The following is a 22,974-nucleotide window of genomic DNA, read 5'->3' on the forward strand; positions in this document are numbered from 1 at the left end:
CAATAGTGTAGTGGAACATTCCCAAGATACCTGCTATGTTCTATGGATCATTGACTTCCTGACTCACAAGTAGCATGTTTGTGTTAATAGTCTACAACAAATTTTTCCCATGAATTTGTCCTATCATTTTCTCCAGGTACTTTGTTTCATGAAAACATTTAGCATTCAGAGTAACTTATTGTGATAGATTTTACAGCTCAGACTCTGAGCTGCATGAAGAAGTAACTTCTTGTTTTAAACTTGCTGTTTGCTAGTTTTTCTTGAGACCCTCCAGTTCTGTACTCAGGGACAGAGAAAGTGAATTTCTATGACAGTTATATAAAAGACAATTAAAAACAGAAAAAACAGAAAGCCTTTTTTTTTTTTTTAGGTAAAGTATACAGCATCAGTGCATATTAAAATACTTCTGAGGAAATGTTGCTAAATCTCAGGCTGACTATGACTACTTTCCTAGTATCCCTTACTCCTTAACAATTTGATAGCTCATTTTCCCTTAGGACTCAGTTCTTCTTTATTGTGTTCAACCCTTTGAACTACCACTGGAAGCATAGTTTTTACAGGAATGTTAGCTCTTAAATTTTGACAAGACTTTATTGATCACTCTGGATTTTCACGTTTAACATCTAACATCTTTAATAAATATACTTAACCTATTTAATCAATAAGCATGTTAGAATGCCTTAACACAGGGAAAACAGCATCTATTTGTGTTGGTGTCTTTTGCTAAGCAACTTTCATTTTAGTTTTAATTTTAACAATGCAACCAATAAGCATAATGTAGGCATATAGATATCCAATCTAAGGTTAGTAATCAAAACCTATTTGTCTTGTTTAAGTCAGTCATCCAGATGTAAAGGTATACCTGGCAGATGCTGGTACACCCAACCATTCCCTCCATTTGTTTTTAAGATTTGTCTATCATCTAGAATTGTCTCCACTGACTAGATGAAGCCTGAGTAATTGGTTTAGCTATCTACTGATGTGAAAGTTCATGAAAGTAGATAAAGTGAATCCTACCCCTCCAAATAACCATATATAACCAAGTGATCAAATCTGCCTTAACACAATCAGCACTATTCCTGAATTCCCACCTAAGTAAATAAAATAAAATAAAATAAAATAAAATAAAATAAAATAATTTGATGTGCCACAGACAAAAAATACAAATACACAGAGCAAAATCCCCTTTACAAACATACACAGGGAATATTTGCTTGGCATAATCTGTGATTCTACAATGTCTGAATTTATTGTTGTATTATTGTGTCTGATTCTAGGCACCACAACCTTTAAAGATGATGATGAAAGAATGAAAAAAAAATATTTAAGAAACAGACATATCTAAGAAATCTGGATTATTTAGTCTAGAAAAGAGAATGGAGAAATATTTCTGTATGTAGACTTTTTTTTTTTTTTTTTTTTAAATAATAAAAAGAATGGTTATCCATTTTCCTGTGTGCTCTGTGAGGATACTTAAGGATAAGTAAGCCTGAACAAAAATTGGGCATATTTAAATTAGATAATACACTTAACTTTCCAAATATATAGAAAAATATATTTTGGAAGACATATATAATTTCCTTCTCTAGGGGATTTTAAGAACAGGTCAAACCTTAAACTTTCAGATTTGGTCTATAAATACTCTTCCTTAGTGTGGGAGGTGATGGATTAAATAATCATATTAAGTTTCCCCCCTCTTAATATTCTCATTATTACATAATAGTGTTATTTCCTATGTAATTTTTATCTTTTCAGCAGACAACTGGGATAGGAAATTGATCTCAAATGCCCATAACACAGCATGGACAACATACAAAATTAGGTTTTAATAAGATGCAGAATTACCTGAAGAGAATGCCCAGCAGGACTCAAACTAAATCTAAATGTTTCATTGAATGAAGGCTCTCGGTCATGCCTGCATACTCTGGTTTTCTTCTTAATTACTCTCTTTTGTGTAGAGATGTTGACAACATACAGCTTCACATACAGGTCTGTGGAATTCAACAGCAATTCAACAAGTTAAATACAAAACCTTCTAAATAAACTTTTTTGTTAATGATTTCAGTGCAGGGGGAATATTGAGAAGAAACCGAACAAGGTGCTCTAAAGAGCCATGTTCTGGTCTCATTTACATTGTTTAAAAATGGATCTACCCTACTAAAATCCAAGGAAATTACTTCGTGTTTACAACATTGTCATAAAAAGAAAAAATAACTTGCTGTCTTCATGTGTGTATGAAAATATTATTACTAACATGTTTTTAATTTTAGCAAGCTTTTTCAACAAAATACAAATTTTCACAAAATATCATTGTTCTTTTATAACCTGAGGAGTTACCATTTTTATTCAAGTTAAAAAAGGATTAATTTTTAAGAATCAGAAGTACATTAAAAAGATTAACTTCTGAGAGTTAATTTGCTTCTATGAAATGATTTTACTTTCATTAAAGTTATTCATAGGAGCAAAGAACACTTCAAAAGATATCCTATGGAATATATCATACTGATTAGGAAGCAATTTTCTTTCCCAATTTAATGGTGTTGTTAGAAGACTTCAGATACATCCTACTTGATGTTTTAATAGTATTGTGAAGTTGGTTTCTTTGTAATACCTGGTAGATGATCTGGAGATTTAAATTTGTATGTGATATTTCTGCACTGAAGGATTTCTACTATCAGCTGTTCTCCATCTGTCTTCATTTCCTTTTTTAATGCAATCTTGATTTCACCCATAACCTGTGTTTTACCTGGAAGATCAGAAAAAAAAAAAAAAAAAGAAAAAAAAAGAAAAAAAAAGAAGAAAAAAAAGAAAAAAGACTCATTAAAGTAAATGGAAAATGAATGTACCTTAAATAACGTGGAAAGAAGTCAAAATTTCTGTTTCGTTGTTGGTTTGGGTTTTGATTTTTTTTTTTTTTTATTCATTTTTGTTTTGGTTTGGTTTGTTTGTTTGTTTTAGGACAGATTATATATTTAGGAGTATTAAGATAATATTTTGCTAGGATAAACAAATTGTAGATACATGCAGTACACTTGCATAAACATATTACGTGCTTCAGAATGTATTTGCTTTGGAGGAGCTTTGTTCAAAAGAATACAAATTGCACTGAAAGTCATAACAAGTTATGTAATGATCACTACTAATCACCTTTTCAGAAGACTTTACTACAAGATTCAGAAGTTATCCCATTTTTAAAACAAACAAACAATATTTAATAGAGTGTTGAAAAATATTCTGAAAGTCAATGAATTAAGACATTGGTGAAGTTAGCATTTCACCTCCTTCCTGGTATGGAGCAATATTATTTACATAATTTAAAGGAAAGTACTCACTGTGACCTTTAACTAACTGATTTTTTTTTTTTTCTTATGGGGGCAGAAATGCAAGCCCATTTTTTCTACAGTGTATGGATATTTCTCAAAATCAGTCCAGAGATAGAGATAGGCACAGAATGAAATTTAGGCAGAGCTGTTTTGCCTTTCCCCTGCAAGACTATATCTAGGCCAGACAGAGCACACTAGGGCTACGTACTCCAACTGCAGTGGTACAAGCAGAGCCCAAGTCCGTCTTGGACTATAGATATCACAATGCCATCTATAATAGCATCATGCCATCATAGCATCTGTGCTCCTAGATCTATATTTCTGCTACTGTTAAATATTTTTTCACCTTCCTCTTCCCTTTAGACATTAGTGGAAAAACAGTCAAGCTTCTGGAAGTCTTTGGGATCTAGTTTCTGGTGACAGCATGCTGAAGATTTAACTCATTACCAGGAAATTCTGGATGCTGGTGCCAAGATGTTGCAAGGAGCAAAGCAATTCTGAAGAAATTAAATAATTATGATACATTTGAAGAACCTTCTCTCTTAAAGAGTAGAAAGCTACCAGGCAACATTTAGAGATTACTTGCATGTATCTTAAGTGCATAACCAAATTTAACTAATCTCTCACTAAAGAATCCAGGTGCTATTTCACAGATATCCATGAACAATTTTACATTCTATTTTTCCTCTATAAAATATTTTTGGGGATCATGTTGAAAAATTAATTACAAATAATCACAGCTACAACCTGGCCCCTCAACCTTCCTCACAAATTGAAGCTGGAATCTGACTTAGTTACAGTCAATAACAAATTTGCAATTGGGTTTCAGCTGGATCAATGTTTCACCCATAGTCTATAAGGTGGAAGAGGACCTTTTAGTAGGCAAGTGATTCTTTCATTATATTTAAAATTCAAAAAAACCTTCCTATATGTTTGAACATGAAATGGTAGGATTTTCCTTTCTGATATGTGTTTGTGCAAAGAGAATGGAGTCTGCAGCTTTTGATGGTAGCAACAAAGATCGTTGGGATCAAAGGAGGGAAGGCTAAAAATGCCTGTTTTTCATTAATTGGTTCCATCAGGTGTGTCATCAAGTTTTAATGCCCTTGCTGTGGAAAATGCTGAGTGCCTAATGGGTCTAATCTGGCTAAACTGTGGATTTTGACTGACTGGAAATGGATAGAGGAAAATAAATAAATAAATAAATATAAAATCCTCTGCATTGTGGATAAACTACTAAATAACACTGTGATATATCTGACTGAAAGATACTGCATAAGTATGCCTCTTCAATCAATATCGGTTCCTGCATTGACTCCAATGACTGACTTTGAAAAGACTCCAGCATAACCTCCTGTTAGTTTCAGGCAATCTTTAGTTAACCACAGCCTTCCCTAAGAAATTTTCTAGGGTTATTTTTTTTACCTTATTCCCTCTCTGTCCTTTAAGATTTAGTCACAGTATTTGATAGGATATCTTTCTTGATTACCTTAGCAACTTTTTTTTATTATTATTATTTTTATTTTTTCACTTAAATGTGCTTTCAACCTAAAATGAGATAAGGCGGGTAGGATGCTATCTGTGACTCTGAAAGCTAGAAAAAAGGAGAAATGCTAAGAACGTGACTGAAAATTCCAGTGCCATGTCTCAGTATATGGAAATTTTCCATAGATTATTCTGTATCCCCAGATACTCTTTATGACAAAAAATCCTGCTGCACTACTTAGGCCTCATGGGGAAAAAAGTGATCTCCAGCTGTGAGCACATGAAGCATGATAGCTCTCTTGTACTTCCATACTAATTTTAATTTCTCTCACAGAATGCAAGGAAAAAGCCTTGCCACCAGCTTTATGATACATTGCACTAAAATAATCCACCACTGTAAATCCTAGCAGAATTTTGAATAGTCAGGAGATATTCATCTTCCTTCCACTCCTTGACATTTTTCCTCTTTTACATGTTCTTTCACAACATCTGTCCTTTGACAGGTCCATAAGAGTAACTCAAATCTACATTGCTCTGTGGATTTGATTCTTTACAAAGATATATATTATATAGATATGTAATATACATATATTGTTTATTATATATATATAAAAAGAATATATATATAAGAAACAAAATAATGAGGGAAAATGTTAATATAGGGCAGTTTATGATCTGTTGAGAGAGTTCACAGCTGGCCAAGATGGACATGAATGCACTTTGACGGATAAAGCAGAAATGATGTTGCTTGGGATGTCATGTAATGTGATGACCTTGAGGATTGCACTGGTAAGAATAGCTCATAATGTAGTGCTCAGGTGTAAGCTTTTGCATTTTTCTATAATTTTAGAAAACATTACTAATAACTGATGTATGAATAGAATTTATTATGGATATTTTGCTGATGATTGCATGATGATAAGCAAATGCTACAATTTAAAAAGCATTTAAAATCTTTCTATGAAAGCACTAATATAGCTTTCTAAAACAGTGGAAAAACATTTAAAATTTCAATATTACTATTTGCTTGAAAAAAAAAAAAAAGGATTACAGATGAAACAGGTGCAAACTAGGATTATCACAGAGGCTAAGAACCATATAATAACATATTAAAAAAAAATACTTTCTAATATAGCCAACAGTCAATGGCTGGAGGGAAAAACAAACAAATAAACAAAAAGTGTAATTGCTTTACACAAATATATGATGGAACAAATATTGACAGGGACAGTCTATATACAAACTGATTTTGTGTTATATTTTATATTTCCCATACTTATCAAACACAAACTTACTGATAAAGCAAGAAGACAACAGTATTGTGTTCACTTTAGAAACACATTAACAGTAGCTAAAAAAGTCTTCAAATACATAGCTATGATTAAACATTTCAGTAGTTTTTATTTTATTTTTATTTTTTTTTTAGCAATTAAAATGGTTAATTAACCAAATTACTACATGGTATTTTGAGAAGTTTAGAGGTTTGAATTTGCCATTGGGATGGAAAAACAATCTGTTACTCCTGCAGAACTATCACACTCCATGCTGTCAAAGGTTAACTAGTTCTGTTATTAGTCTTAAATGACTACTTCTGTAAATCAAAGGATGTAACACTGTGTACTGCTGACCATTGCTATTTGAAATTTTGTAAAAATCATAAATTAAATTTCAGCTTCCAAGGATTGATTACTATGGATAGTGCTGCCATAACCGTTTGATCATATGCCTGTTGCCCACCCAAATTACCTAAGATAGCAGTAAACAGCTGTCTTCCATTGGTTCATGTTATCAAGGCTCATTCAGCAATACATTTAAGTGACCAGATAAATTTCACTGGCATGAATTTTGTCTGGTTTGATTGTCTAAATTTAAATGTCTGAGCTGATTTACACATTTATCTTAAAATAAGTTGAATTGCCTTCTGAGATTGGCTATGTCTATCAGCGTAGATGTATCAAGGGTGAGTAGGTTAAACCTGGAAATTTAAATAAAAGATGTTTAAATGCTGCTACATGATGAGCATCTGCTAGAGTTATTTGCTGAATGGATGCCAGATGGCCAGAAAACAGAATTAAGAAAATATGTAAATAGATATTTTGTCCCATGGTGGTGCATAAGTTAATACAAGATCCTTCTGTTCCAGTCTAGTGATTTGGAATATTAACGTAGTTGAATTAGAAATGAAATAGTAGAGATAATAAAGATATATACAAACACTGCCCAGAATTTTCAGTTTTCCAAAAGAAGTATATAATACAATTACTGTTTCTAAAATAGGCAGAAAATGCACTTCTGGAGCTTGCCAGAGCCCTGAACTTTATGCCAAAGGATTTAGAGTCACAGAAAACTCCTTCTGAAACACTTCTTGAGTGTGGCAATGTTAATTTTGAGTTATGATTTTCTTTATATAAGTTCTTTAAAACCCAGATCATCTTGTTATGCAATTGAAGAACTGAGATGCTAGAAAAAAATAATCATGACAAAGAAAATAAGCAAAAAAAATGCACAAGAAGCCAACTATAAACCAAAACCAGCTTTACTTTCCTACACTTGTGGCTACAGTCTACAGGATTAGCATGCCTTATCCACCATGCATGTACATGAGGTGCAAAGATAGCCATGGTTTCTTTTAGCAGGATTGCTCCTCCTATTTTTCCTTTTGTGTGCACTTAGAGAGATGGCTGCATTTTAAAGTGTAAGAATGTAAAGAATATATGTTCTTACAGGGACAGTCTTCAAATCCTACAGGAAAATTGTACTGTTTATTCACAGGAAACAGGAAAACAATGTGTTGCATATTATTGATCAGCATGCAAGGTTTATTTCTACACTTTCTGATTATGAATATTCATGTTACATCCACATTTCTGAAGGCAATCTAGGTATTTCCTGGAGAGCAATCTCAGGTTTCCAAATATTGGTGCACAGCAGCATCTTGCAGTTGACTGCTGCAAACAAGCACCCTCTATAGAAAACCAAACACATGCACACTGCTTTTTCATTATATCTGTCTTCTGATCACCATCATGTTGCCTAGTGGTCCAGGAACACAAAAGTTAATTTTCTGATGATAGGCAGGGAGAGCCTGAGATAATTAGAGTTTCTTACTGTAGCCTGATTTTGATGGTGTATGGACAGCATGAAGTTGTCATGTGGAATGGAAAAGAAAATGGAGCATTTTGTGGTGCAGGACTAGCTGTGTTAGTGCTGATAGTTGTTATAAAACACAAGGAAACAAACACGTGCTCCACTCTATTGAGAGATGAGCATGCTGCCTCCAGAACCGGAGTCAGTCTTAGAAAGAGCAAATTGGTCTGTGCTAAAAGGAATCCCAGGAGAAAATTAAAATAATTCAACATGGAAATCAAGGAATCTACATCAGGGAATCAGCCAAGGAGGAAAATTCTATGACAGTACGAATGTCAGTTATGATGCTGTATGATGCACCTCTGTGCATGTTCACTTGAGGAAGGTTTGGGTATAAGAAGCCTCCACAGATTTTTACAGCAGAGGAAGCTGGTATTTGGTACTTGTCTTGTTTTGGGAATGCGTTCCCTACTAGTAAAATGAAGTGAATGAGCTCTGTCACCCAAATTGCCTTAAAAACTTTTGAGTATAATGTGAAGTACAGATCCTTCTGAACCTGTTGCATTTATAATTCTGAAAGTGTATGTAATAAACCTCAGAATTTTCATAATCTTTCAGAGTGAGATGAAGAGATGAGTAATAGCATAGCGTCATCATAGACATATGATCAAAAATAAAGAATTCTTTTGCTAGATCTAATTTAATTTCCTTAGGTCTTTATCTGTATTGATACCCTGAGAGATTAAACTAATGAATTTCTGAGAGCTCTCTGTATTGTTCATTGACAGGATATGGGTACTTCCTTGCAGTATTTTACCACCTTTTGTCTCATAGATATGACCTGGAATGACCTGGAAATGGTACAGCTATAGTTATCTCTAACACTATGTAATGACACACAATGTCTTCCAGAACTGAGCAACTCAAATGCTGCTTATGTAGCTGTATTGCTTAAATCAATAGCATTTTGGTTTCAGCTATGTTAGGATATGATCATAATATTTAGAAGATCAAAATTTGTAGTACCATGACATAAAATCTAAGAAATCCAAGGTGTGTTCTTGAGAACTTGATTTGAAAAAGGAAATTGTACAGAGCTGCAAGGGGAACTGTAAATATGGAAAATCATCAGAGAGAGGCTAAAATCTATGCCTAGTTCAATCTCCTGTCCCTTACTAGTTCTCTGTGATCCTAGACTTATTCTCTGTGCCTGATCTCAGAGACAATAACACCCACTTCACTAACTGAGATTTTTTTGGTTTTATTAATTGCAATTGTGTATATTTTAAAGAGAGTAATGTACTGCTTTGGTAACGTAAACATGAACAGGACTTCAGCATATGATCCCTAATCCTATGACAAAATATAAGACCTAAATAGGCTGATGAGGATCTGTGCCAACATTATGGCCACAAAATATATCACAGGAAGTTCTGCACCAACATGCAAAAGAACCTCTTCATGGTAAGAGTGATGGAGCACTGGAATAGGCTGCCCAGGGAGGTTGTGGAGTCTCCTTCTCTGGAGATACTCAAGAACCTGCTTTGGCAGGGGGGTTGGACCTGATGATCTCTTGAGCTCCCTTCCAACCCCTTCAGTTCTACAATTCTGTGATTACATTTCCCTCCACCGACAATCCATGGAGCTTGCACAAACAGAATCTTCTGTCTACAAAAGAGTGTTGTTGTAGCAAGAACTATTTCTGCAGGATTCTTTTAACACTATCTTGAGAACCAGAAGTCCATCTTCCAATAGACAGCTGTGCTTCAGCAAAGCAAGACATCAACTTACTGTAATAAATAATTCAGTTTTACTGTGAATACTCACCATCTATTATTTACATTTTAGTATTAGAGTTGAACAACTGCAGCTGAAGGTAAAGCAGAAGGGTATTCACTATCAGTTTAAAACTAAATATGTCAAGAATCCAACATACCAACCCAAATCTTCTGACCTTTTTTAGGTAGTCCCCCTCCCCCCCCCCCCCCTTTTTTTTTTTTTTTTTTAATTTATAAATGTCTTTCCAGTTACTTGCTGCACCAGCTGTTTGTTTTCATAATGCCTTTCATCCTCTTGTTGGGACAACAGTTACTGGTAGTGTTGTAAAATAATGATGGACGAGCTTTGTAAAAATGCATCCCAATGTTTTCAGGCTACAAACTTTTCTGCCCTTTTGAGGTCTTTACACTACCTTCTAGTTTTTGTCTTTCACCTTTCTCCCACATATTTTTTCCTCCCTTGAAAACTGTTACAATTTTCTCTGTAGGCTGTATAAATCTTTGTACACCCTGCTGGGTCTGGACTGATGCTATGTGTAAAAACTTTTGAAATGAAGTGATTTTAAAAATTGTGGGAAAATAACACAGGTACTTTACAAATGCTCAAATATGAAAAAAAAATCACAGATGTACCAATTCAATTTCAGCTGGATTTATTTCCATCATGTGGCATTCTAAAATGTTGTAGCAAAACCTAGGGTAAGTAAGTAAAAAGTTACTGGGACAATAAGATTAGAGGAGGTGAACTACAGGAGAAAGTTTCATTAGTTTCTGAATGTCAGTGACTGAATTCACAGTATAGAGGATAAGAGATTTCTGCAGAAAAGTGTATTTTTTTTCAGTATTTTAGTGAGACTGGTCCCTAGTACCATAGGGACATTTGAAGAAATGGAGGTGAAATCATAGCTGTAAATATCATATTCAACAAATTTAGATGACTAGAGATGACTACACATATTGTTTTCAGTGATGAAGATGAATACAGAATACCTGTATTTGAAGGAAAGTAGGAAGATGTAGGATAAAAGTGGGCTGAGGAACTCAAGAGAGTTGCAGAACTAATTCCCATAATGCATCCTACTGGATACCACCGCTTATTTATACTTTTGTGGAAGGGAAGCCTTATGTTCTGAGCTAATTATTATAATATTCTCTCTTCAATACATTTAAATAACTGAATTCCTCAAAATTCAACTTTGGTTTACAATATACTAGTGACAGTTTAAATCAGGTGGAAATATTGGTGTCTAATTCAACTTCTCTAGACTCTGTAGTCCATAGAAGTAGCATCTCCAAACATACCTTAAGATGGATAAATGTCTTCTGGAGGTGCCTTCCATTTTTCAGTGACAGGTACGAGGTGAGGTGATAGATTTGATTTAGAAACCCAATTTTTAGACAGTGAAATTAGGCTAAAATATTCCAACTACAGTACTATCATTTTCCATAACTTCAATGAAAGAAAGCTAAAACCATGGTTGAAATTATTCTTGCTACTTTAACTGAACTTCAAAGATAGGTGCAGCCTGGATCTGAAAAGGGAAACTCTGCAGCCTCATGTCTCAGATAGCAGAATTCCCTTTAGCTGCCTTTGCTCCCTTTCATCTTTGCCATAATTCAGTGCCTGAGCCTAAATATACATTCACAGTCTTCTTTTCACAATTTTAGCATCTTACATAAGGAGAAATATCAGACACTGCAGATTCAGCTGCATAAAAGATGGCTTGCCACAGCATGTCTGAAATTTTGATGGCGAAAGACACACTTTGCCCTGGTTTTCTAATGGACAGAAGAGGGGAAGAGAAGTATTTAACATACATACATACAAAATAACCTGAACCTTGATTATTATGTATTTTAAACCTATTCTATCTAAGCTTCACTAAGGAAAAAATGTGCTAAAGGGGGAAGAAATATGCAATCTGTCATTAAAAAATCGGTATTTGACATAACCTCAGTTCAATAAAATATTTTGCACAATACCACAATGATCCTTGTGTAACACATTATAAATACTTGGTTAAAGTAGTACTAGTGAGTCTCCAAGTTCTTTTTCTATATCAATGTCAGAACACAAAACGTTTTCTACCTATATAAAAACAGGGAAGATTGTTCCTGGATTTTGCTTAGGTTCTCATTGAAATGATGACAAACTTTAAACTGTTTTCCCTCTTCTCTGAAAAATATTGTTTTATATTTTTTTTTTAGTCTTGATATGCAAGTTTTTAAGAGGCAATACAGTCTGAAATGAGAAAATCCCTTCTGAGCTTTACTTTCTGTGCCAAAATAATAAACCTTCGTGCTCCAAGTATACATATGAAGATGTGAATATCACAATAAATTTATTTATTCTTTTTGCCTCCTTGACTTTATGAAAATAAACATTATGGCTTCTTCTTACTAAAAACACCAAGAAATGGATTAAAATTAATTTGGCTTATATTACAATATGATGAAAGTATAATGGAAATTGTATGACCACTTAAAGATGAGTGAAATGACTGAAGTTACTCTTGGACTGCCCTGGATAATAACAAGGGAAAGCAGAAAATTTGCACAAACATTATAGTAAAGAGCATCAGATAATTCTAAATTTATCAGAAAGATGAAGCAGCACAGATTCAGAAGAGAAAAGTTTGACTGCCAAGAAGTTTTTGTATACTAATTTTGTGAATCCATAGAGAAAACAACCCTTTGAACAAAATATTTTATAATTAGGATGTAAACAAACAACCTAAACTCAGATACACAGAGTGCTTGGAATTTATGGTTAAGAACAACATGTTTTCTAAGAATAACAGCTAAAATGAAAGCAATGAAGATAAAGTACTTGAAGATTTCATTTCTGAAAAGTAATTGTTTTGTTGGGAAATGTCATCTGCTGACCACCTGAGGAGCAGTGTGATATGAAAACAAAGTTTATTTCTATTATTTCTTTTGAATTTTTAGGTCAAGCAGAAGCAAAACCAGTTATGCTATGCTTAAACACAGATCCAAAAACATACTGTGTTAAAAAATCATGTAGGAACTTCCCCATTTGCCTTGGCAGACATGTAGTTAAATGGTGTTTTTTCATTCCTTTTCAGTCTTAGAGGTCTGATGAAATTCAAAAAAAAATAAAAAATACAATAATCTCAAAGGTAGATAAAAGGATAAAATCAGATGCAAGTGTATAAAAAATTTCAATCATAAGAATGACATATAGAAAAACAGCTCAAGCTTATTGAAATGTTGACTTCAGGAATAGATGTTATCTAAGTATCTATAATACAGGCTTAGTTTTTCTAGACACACAACAGAAGACTTTAAAATTGAGAACCAATGTGGAAAAAGTACTGATATTTTACCTCTTAGAAGTTCAGATAATAGAATATTTTTATTTTTTTCCTCTGTCATAAAGCCATCTTATCATGGGAAAGTATACACAGTGAATAGGTGTTGGTGATGAACCACATATGACATGTTTTTATTCCAATTAGTTTGAATTGTGGCTCACTGAACATTTACCACACAGAGATTCAGCACTGAGCCTGCACTTTTAGTGCAGTGGAACAGGCTGTTTTATTTCACAGCTTGCCCAAGTCATTTATAGCCCATAAAAAAAAATAAATTACTTAACACATGGTGGCATATGCAACTCTATAGAGATTTTTTTGAGAAGGAGGTGGAAGATGGCATTTGTATACACAAATATATCCATACACATACTCAAGTTAACGCAATATGTTAGCACTCTTTTGTGCTATAAATCTGGTAGGCACACTATCATGGTAACTGAAGATGAAAATTTTTGGTAAGAACCTGCCTATTCTTTTCTCACAACATGATTTCCAGATTCCCCCTCAGATTTATCCTGCAGTTCTTAGGCTCTTCAGTGAAATATGCTTAAAGTCTTGCTCATAGCTCCCTGGAACTACACACTGCTGTGCACCATCATGTGCACTGCACAGCCTGATACCAGAGCAGATGCTTCTGCACTGACTGTTCATGTGGAAGACAGGTAATGCTATTATATTAATAGATTTTCTGTTGTGTACTTACGTTACCTGCAACAGTGGTAGTAGCCCACTGTTGAGATGCATTTTCTCTATCATTTAATAAGAATGATTACTGAAATAATTGATTCTAATAAAACTACTAAGAATAATAATACGAGAAATTGCATATTCATTATGATAGTAAGAGCTGTGATAGTTCTAGCCAAGCTCATTATACCTGATATACTAAACAAAATCTGATATACTAAAGAAAGCCAAATCTGTCTTCCAGGAGCACCAGACTGTTTTGTTACTGTCTCTAGAGAATCTAGGAAATCTTAGCACAAAAAATGAATACTTGTAATTACAACTGGGAGTGAACTACTTGCAAAATCTGTCCAATGGAGCAATGAGGGATGATCCTTTCAATTAATAAGGATAAACATGGAATCAGCTCAGTAAAAACTGGAAAAAATGTATTAATCAAAATTTTGCTCAGGAGGGATGGACAGAAATGCTATGCAGAGTATTCCAGAGTATGCAGAATTTGGAGTACTACAGTCACTGAAGGATTGGTACCTGGAAACATTGTTTACAGTAATGTGGAGATGATTCCTAAAGTTGTTACTTGTTTGGAGAAATGTCAATTTATTTTTCAGCTCCTGTCTTTTCTTCTATTAAATGTTTAGAAATATGTTTATGGTTTGTAAACATCCATCTGAAATCCTTAATTGTGTAAGTACCTGCTTTTCAGTTGAAATGCATACTGTACAATTTGTCTCTGATTCACTCAACAGTGCCGTTATTCTTCCTATTTCATGCAATGCTGGTTCACTCAAGCTGCTATAATAGACATATAGTGAAGATGGTATTTCATTGCATCATTGAACTGATATGTGTGGTTAAATTCCACAGAGATGCATTTCAATAGATAGACATTGTCTGAAATCCTAGAGCAGAAGAAATAGTACAGGGACAGTACAGCACTTAAGTAAATGAACTTTAAAGCCTGGAGATGAAGATTGCAATGATAGAAAAAAAAAAAAAAAAAAAAAAAAAAAGTGAAAATCTACTCCTATTTACAGTATTTGTGAACTGGAAATAAACCTGTTATGTAAATGGAATCATATATAATCTAAAAACAATACTGAAGCTGAAAATAATTAGATAAGTCCATAAGTGTACTACATGGTGTTATGGAAGAGCTCTTGATCTTATAGGGTTCAGAAACACTTGTGTTTCTGAGTCATTCATGTTTCTGAACAGTTTCTGAACATTCATGGGGCATGAGGAAAGTTCCCATGCTAGGACAGTGAGAATTGGAAATGATATATTTTAGGAAGAAAGAAGAACCTAGTCAGGGGAAAATGTGATAGGCTGATGTCAGAGGTGCAACGGGAGAAACGTTTTATAGTGCAAGACCAATTTTTATTTTTTTCCCATGTGATGAGAAGAAATCTTCAGAATCACATTTTGGATAGTAAGACCTCCCCCTGGTACCACACACAGCACAGGTAGTCAATCCCTTACTTTGAGAAATGGGAGTTTCTCGCAGATAAGGGGCTTTGAGGATGTGGTCAGTAGGCCACCTAAATTTGACAGCAAATCCACTTGCACCTGGAAACTTTCAAGAAAGTTTTCTCAAAACTATGTGCCCTGGAAAAGGTGAATCAGAAAACACGCAGATTTATATTTAAATATGTCAGTCTGGCTTAGAAACTCCCCCTAAGCCTTATGAAATCACTCAAGCAAATACCATCTATTTGTAGAAATATATAAAAAATAAAAATAATAATACTTAAAAAAAAATGAAAAAACAACTTTGTAACTCATTAAAAACATTTTTCTGCTCTGGGCACTATGTGTTCAGCAGGACTTGTATAACTAACCAAACCCTTTCTATAAAGAAGAGAAAGGAGTATCTCTTAGCAAGTTAATGCTGCTCTAGCTCCTGCAGAGCAACTTGGCAACTGTCTTCAAACAGGAATGTGTTTTTCTCCACCCTCCCCCCCCCCCTTTTTTTCTTGCCTCCTGTCTCCTGCCCCACAGTGCAGAAAGGCTGCTTTTTGAATAAATACCTCTGAGCCTTTCAGCCAACTGCAGCCTACAGTCATTATTTTACCAAGAATCTCTGAGATTTAGTACTGTTCTTCTGAAGGTTATTTCAAAAGTCTTGATTGTAATCTATCTTCAAAAATTGAAGCTGTGATTATAGGAATGGAAAGGCAGGGTGTTGGAAGTCCTCACAAAATAAAAGTACAACACACTCACTTTTCATAGTGTGATTTAAACTTTGTCTGGTGGATTGTGAAATTTAAAATACTTAAGATCTGGAAAAAAAAAAAATTATATATATATATATTATTACTGCATACACATTATAAGTTTATAACAAAGAATACCAGACATTGTATTTGTGATTGTCATCCATGAATGTGTTTCAATACCTGAAAGGATTAGAGAGCCTCTCTTTACAGCATCCATTAATATAGAAGAAAAAGTAAAAACCTTTTTTCAACTACAAATGAAAACAAATTTTTATGACAGCAGAACATAGATTCTGCTGTATTTGGTACTTACTAATTAATCATACTATACTCATAGCATACTCAGGAAGTTTCAGTAAGAATCTGATAAACAGTTCAGATATAAGGACTGAAGAAAGATTATTTTTCCAAAACAGTCACTGCAAAAAGAGTCTTGAATGACCTAAAAGATATTTTAAAAATCTTCAGCAAGGCTTTTTTATAATCTATATATTTTATAGATATATAATCTATAATATAATCTCTATATCTTATATCTATATAGATATATAATCTATATATTTTATAGATATATAGATATATAATCTTATATATCTACTGAATTTCTGCTTGGAACCAATTGGCTCAAAAATATGAAAGTACACTGTTCCTTAGGATATTATTCATGAACAAAGATTTGCTGAGCTTGTGCCACGCCATGTTAGATACCATGCCAGCTGTCATGCTCTGCATCGCTAGACAAAACCTTTTGAAGAATGGTAATAAATCATGTGAGACTCCTGCTTCATTATCACACATAAGAGCTAGCATCAGGTTGTTACTTAAATGCTATTTGTGAGTGATCTAATGCACAGTATTTTTCTGTTTCCAAGAGGAAAACCTGTCTATGCACACATATCTCATATAATACAAGTCTCTTACTTTTTCTGACCTGTTAAAGTAATAAAAATTTATTCACAGAATATTTTGTTGCTGTAGACAATCTAAAATATACATTCTAATGCTTAATATGTATGTTGAATATTAAATGAAGAAAGAAAAATGCATAGCATCTGAAGGCTTGTCAGTAGTTCTCATTGATATTTAACATTATATCATGACTTGAACAGTTGTTCACTGAGTTCTCAGGAAAAATAATTAATCACTTAGAACAAAAGCATAAAAATAAAAGTTGAATTATTATTTACATGTGTGAATTTTAACATATATAGACTCAATTACAGTGACAAAAAATGGCAATAAAAATCATTTCAGAGTATTCTTCTAAAAGTCTATGAGCCAACATTTTCAGTAGCAATTATCGTGATTAAATCTGAACTTGAAAAACTTTAAAGAACCTCATTTCCAGAGCACAGTGAAAAATTAGGGCTCCTTCTTTTTTTCTTTTCTAAACAGTTTATAATACTCAAAATGTCATTGTTTTGTTATCAAATAAAATTAAACAAAATGTCAGTTTCAGAACAACTTGAGATATGTTTTCTAAGATTTAAAAGATCCATTTGGGATGTTCTAGTAGATGTTACTCCAAAAAACACCTCCACAGGTAATGATGAAAAACAAATTCATGAAAATTAACTCAGGAATTTCACACAGGACTTCATTTCTAGATCAGTTCATAGCAGACTGATCTAAAATTGAGTTTTTACTGTCTTTCTGTGGAGAGTAACAAAAAAATCAGTATGCATTTCCTTGGCCTCCCTAGCTAGTTCCTGATTTCACATGTTGCTGTCTGTCATGAATTCCTATTCTTCTGCTGGAAGTTTCCAACTCTTTAATGTGCTTCTGACTGACAATGTATTTGCATTCTGCAAATCATTTGTGATTTAGCAGAAGCATTGCTGTTCATCACTTCCCTGCTGCTACTGTAATAACTATATGCAAAAGGTAGTTCACTTTACAGGATGCTTTCAGTGAGAGATTTACTTGGGCACCTTTGTATCTCTACTCTTTGCCCTCACAGGTTCTTGAACACCCTATTGACTTGAAGGTATTGGAAACTCATTTGTAACTAAGGGTAAATAAAGACCATTAAGACTTGATTAGAAATCTCATTAGCATATATATTTCTAGAGCATCACAGAAACGAAATATATTCAAGATCTGTCAAGAAAATCTATTTCCAGATTTGCAAGTGGATGAAATCTTACAGTTAATCTCATTCTTGTGATACTTCTAGTTGAATTTCTAGTGTTTCAGAATTTCTGGATAAACATGCAAAGTCCCTGCACATTATGAATATCTTCTTTCGTTTTTTTTTTCTTTTCTTTTTTTTTTCTTTTTTTTTTTTTGTCAAAAATTAATTTCTGTTTCATGTTCTTTAAGAAGGTAGAAAGTACAAAGCAACATAAGAGAAAATCTGCTCCCCTGAGATTTTCCTATTTGAGCAAACCAGTATGGAGACTGAAAGGTAAAGACAGATTTAAGAACAAAACAAAACAAAACAAAACAAAAACAAAACAAAACAAACAAAACTAGAATAACCTAGTTAATACATGTTTTTATACATACAATTTGACTTATACCTGGTAGCAGTTTAGTTATTTTCCAAAAAATAGTAACTAAACTGCAATATCAAGCTCCCTATCTGATTTACGAGATACTGCTCTGTAATATTCAAAGACTATTCATTTTAAAGAATTCATTGACTGTAGTGATAACCCTAATCATTTCTGCAAAGCTAACCATTTTATCTTATGACTACATACACCAGTAGTGTCCCCTTGTGTCCAGTTTTACAAGCAAAACTTTGAGGATCCACTGCTGAACTGCAAGATCTCTAAGTGCTGTTACATTAATCTTCCTCACAGTGCAGAATACACAATTTTGTCGCAGTAACTCTTCTAAAAAGGGAAAAGCTTGACCAGTCAAATATGTGCATTTTACTTTCTTCAGTTCTGAAATTTGAAATACATATAAAACTCAGGTCAAAACTGTTTTTAACTTCTTTCACAATTTTCACTCTTCCTTCCTGATATTGTTTCACTCCAGGAAAAGATGTAGCTATTTAAATCCATGACTTGGAATCAAGGACATTATAGACACCTGGGAGACTGACAGCTTGATCCTGAAATGGTTTGCAAGACATCTAATTATTCTGTGCAAGGCACTCAACTTCAAGTTTTGAAACCAAATTTATACAATATAGTTCAGGATGAACAATAAATACAGCCCTCTACATTAAATAGCTTGATGTGCGCGTCATGCTTTCAGCTAATAGTTATGATTAACATGATTTCCACTAAAATAATCAAAACTTCTATCTCAGGCTCTTTTGTGATACGTACTCTTAACTGTTGGATTTTTTTTTTTTTTTGCTCTAAAATTTTAGTTTCCCTTAATAACAGTAATAGCAGTGGTACTTAGTAAAGTAAAAAATAAAATAAAATAAATAAAATAAAATAAATAAAATAATAAAATAAAATATAGCACTTATTTTCAGTTGGCAAGGATCTAAGTCTTAGACAGCATGCAAATTTGGCTCAGGTTATTTTCTTTTTAATGTCACGTGGAACAGCATGCGATATTCTTTGTGCATCTATTTTTGGAATGGTCTGTATTGTATATTTACATTTATTACTTGCATGAAATTATAAGCAATTATAAGCAGTTGTTCTAAATGGAAGGGTCAGACAACTACTGCTACTGACAGTAATTGCAACTAAATTTATATTGGTAGTCTCAGTTAATTTTCTAACTTATCTCAGAGGAGCACAAAGACACAACATAATAGGAGACTTCAAGCTCCATGCTGAACTTAATTCCTTTATCCATGTGACACATAAGCTCCAGCAAAGGACCTCCTTTTTACTGAGAATGCTCTAAGACACATACAGCAAGTCTGCTGCCCTGTTGAGCAGTGTGCTTGTTCATTTTGAAAGCTGTTTGTTATTATTTGAAAGCAAGGACTGGTAATGGCAGAATTAAATCCTCTAATGTCAAAGACAAAACTGGCACCACTACCGGGAGCTACAAACACTCTTGCTGAGTCTTTCTTGTGGCTTTACCCATAAAACCATCATCCTACTTCTCAGACAAAGAATAACATAGCAGATCTAATTTGTTTATTTTCTGTTATTTAGCAAAGATATTAAAACAACAACAACAAAAACACTTATTTACAAAGCCTGCAATGAGATATTCTAAGTCTTGCTGGCATATTTATAGGGCAGGGAAAGAAAAGAATACGCTACCTGTCTATAGTTGCAGCAGGGAATTTGAAGTAATAGAACAGAATTACTTGTGAGAAATTTGGCCAACAGAGTGGTTTTGAAAAGTACCATGGAGTGCTTACAAACAATCGCTGTAGATTGCTGCATTTAATTCTACCTGGTGAGATGTCCTCTTAGAGAAAATTATGCCATTTACTAATGTCCTCTTAAAGAAAATAATACCATAGCACCAGTTAAACTACAAAGAACATTTTTACCTGTATCTAATCACTGATTCTTACTCATCTTTAAATAGTATAAACTGTCACTGGGCCTGAAAGAACACTCTTCACACTCCTGTTACTTGTTCCCACACAACTTCCATAACATTAACTCCTTAGCCACAAATATTTGTACAGCTGCCTAGAGAATTAGTTGGCAGAACTGATCCTATTAATTGCATCAACCCCAGCATCCCACAATGTATTCATTTGGTCTTACTCACCCAAGCCAATTTAGGATATATTTTATACCACTATACAGAATGAAATGAGCTTCAGGGAAGGAAAGAAAGGCATTATTCAATTCCAGCAACAGTACTGACATACAACATTGTTCTTTATGAAACAACAATGAAACAATCAGACTCATAAAATAATTCAGAAAGGTTAAGGGTTAAGATAGAACAGTTGAAAGGGACCTACAAAAATCAGGTCCAACTGCCAGACCACTTCATGATTACTTAAAAGTTAAAGCATATTACTGAGGGCATTATCCAAATGCCTCTTGAACACTGACAGGCACAGGGCAACAACCACCTCTATAGGAAGCCCATTCCAGTGTTTGACCACCCTCACGCTAAAGATTATTATTTTTTTTTTTCCCAATACACAGTCTGAACCTGCCCTGGCACAGCTTTATGTCATTCCCATGTGCATCCAATCATTGGTTACCAGCAAGAAGAGATCAGTGCATCCTTCTCCATTTCTCCTCCTCAGGAAGTCGTGGAGAGCAATGAGGTTGCCTCTCAACCTTCTGTTTTCCAGACTAGACAACCCAAGAGTCCTCGGCCTCTCCTCACAGGACATACCTTCCAGTCCTTTTACCAGCTTTGTTGCCCTTCCTTGAATGCATTCAAGTACCTTAATACCCTTTTCATATTAGGGAGCCCATAGCTGTCCACAATATTCAAAGGGAGACTGCATCAATGTTAAATATAGTGAGAGAACAGTGGAAGTCTCCTGTCCATCCCCACATTTACAGTGGGTTAACTTCCAGATTTCATCAGTTTGCTCAGACCTTGTTTGTTGAGTTGTAAAAACTTCCAAGAAGCTTGACAGCATCACTGGAGCAACTCTACTCAGTGTTTTAACTAAAGTCTCTGTGTTTTCTTTTCCATTTTCTTTACAGTCAGTTAAGTTTTTTTTTTTTTTTTCCCCTGTGGAGATCTGAGAAAATTCTGCCTCCATCTCCTCTATTTTCTCCCTTCAGGTATTTAAGAACAGCTCATTTCCTGAGATTTATATAAACCCTCAGCCTCTCTTCCAGCCTCTCACTTGCTCTGGCCATTAACCATCTTACTGGCAGTTTGTTGAAGCATTCCCAAACCTCTAGGAGGTCCCCAAATGGACACGTTTATTTAGATGTAACCTCACAAATACCCGAGATGATAATCCCTTCCTATGACCTGCTCCCTACACAGTTACTTTTGCTGATCACTATGCAGCAACAATGAACATAAAGCAATTTTCCAAATTAATTGTGTAAAGAAAAGTTAATGTCCTAGCAAAACTGACTTCCACAGAGAAAACTGGATTTGAAGAGTGCCTCAGACAAATTCTGTAGAGCAGAACACAGTGGACATTGTATATTTTGAGATAAGGGCATGTAAATACCAATAGCTTTGTGGGAAAATGACATTTTCTCCAATGCCAGCACTTTCAGTATTTTTAAAATTGCTTTGGGCATCAGTTGTATATTTTTAGTTTCCCTCATTTTAAAGAAGTAAAAAGAATATTGAAAATACTTTGCAGTCCCCACATTATCCCACAGTTGTTTGAAAACACATAGCACAAAAATCTCTTTTCACAGCCTGCCCATTTTACAATAAAAAGAAGTTGCCTCAAGAAAAGAGCTTTAAATATAGCTGTATATAAATATATCAACAAGTTAGTACTCCTGCATGAAAGCAAGTCCAGCCGCACATTCAAGAGTTTTGCCACTGGAGACAACGATCAGTAGTACTGCAGCATGAATACAAGCCCAATTCCTCATCACTTAGTTTTGCTGCAGGCATCTGAAGAGATCAGATTCATACATCTTTCAGATTGGCTATGTATGGCTGGGTTTGCTTTTTATGTAATTCGAAGGTTGGTAGTTATTCCCAGAGGGCTTCTAATACTGGGAATGAGTGTTCATGAAGTGAACTTAATATGAAGATCTTATATAAAGATGGTTTGGAAGATTTCAGAAGTGACTAGGTTTGCTGCTGTCACTTTGGCCCAAATGTTATGCCAAAATCAAAGAGGAAGTGCAGTCACCTTGATCATTTTTGTCAGCTACAAACATGACGTGTGACTGGCACAGGCTATGAACCCAGATGTGACAGTCTGTTGGGAGCTGCTCACAGTTCAAGGACACTTAAATTCATTGTTCCCATTGAATGTTTCTTGTTCCCCAGAAAAGTCTAAGCAAAGAAATAAGGCTTTTCCTCACTCTTCTTTTGACACACAGATACTCAGTTTCCTTGTGGGCTGCTCACTCCCCAAGCTTTTTATCAGGCCCACAGTATGAATCATGGGCACTCTTAAATCTAAAATTATCTAAGAGGCTGTGGTTTTAACCTGAGACCAAGATTACTATTTTACTATATCATTCAGTTGTGAAAAATATTAGGAAACTTGGATTAA

General features: G+C 34.2%; 1 protein-coding gene across 1 annotated transcript in view; it reads right to left on the reverse strand.

Annotated features, from left to right (window-relative positions):
- PCLO (piccolo presynaptic cytomatrix protein) overlaps positions 1–22,974 on the reverse strand; it is a gene marked incomplete at both ends in the record, with an annotated part of 199,010 nt that overhangs the window by 4,461 nt on the left and 171,575 nt on the right. The window contains 2 exons of the mRNA XM_084306345.1: positions 1,846–1,991; positions 2,612–2,746. Of these exons, the coding sequence (XP_084162471.1) occupies positions 1,846–1,991; positions 2,612–2,746 (281 nt within the window). The remainder of the gene's footprint in view (positions 1–1,845; positions 1,992–2,611; positions 2,747–22,974) is intronic.

Source organism: Netta rufina, assembly GCF_964035555.1.
Source record: "Netta rufina genome assembly, chromosome: 1".
Classification (NCBI taxonomy): domain Eukaryota; kingdom Metazoa; phylum Chordata; class Aves; order Anseriformes; family Anatidae; genus Netta; species Netta rufina.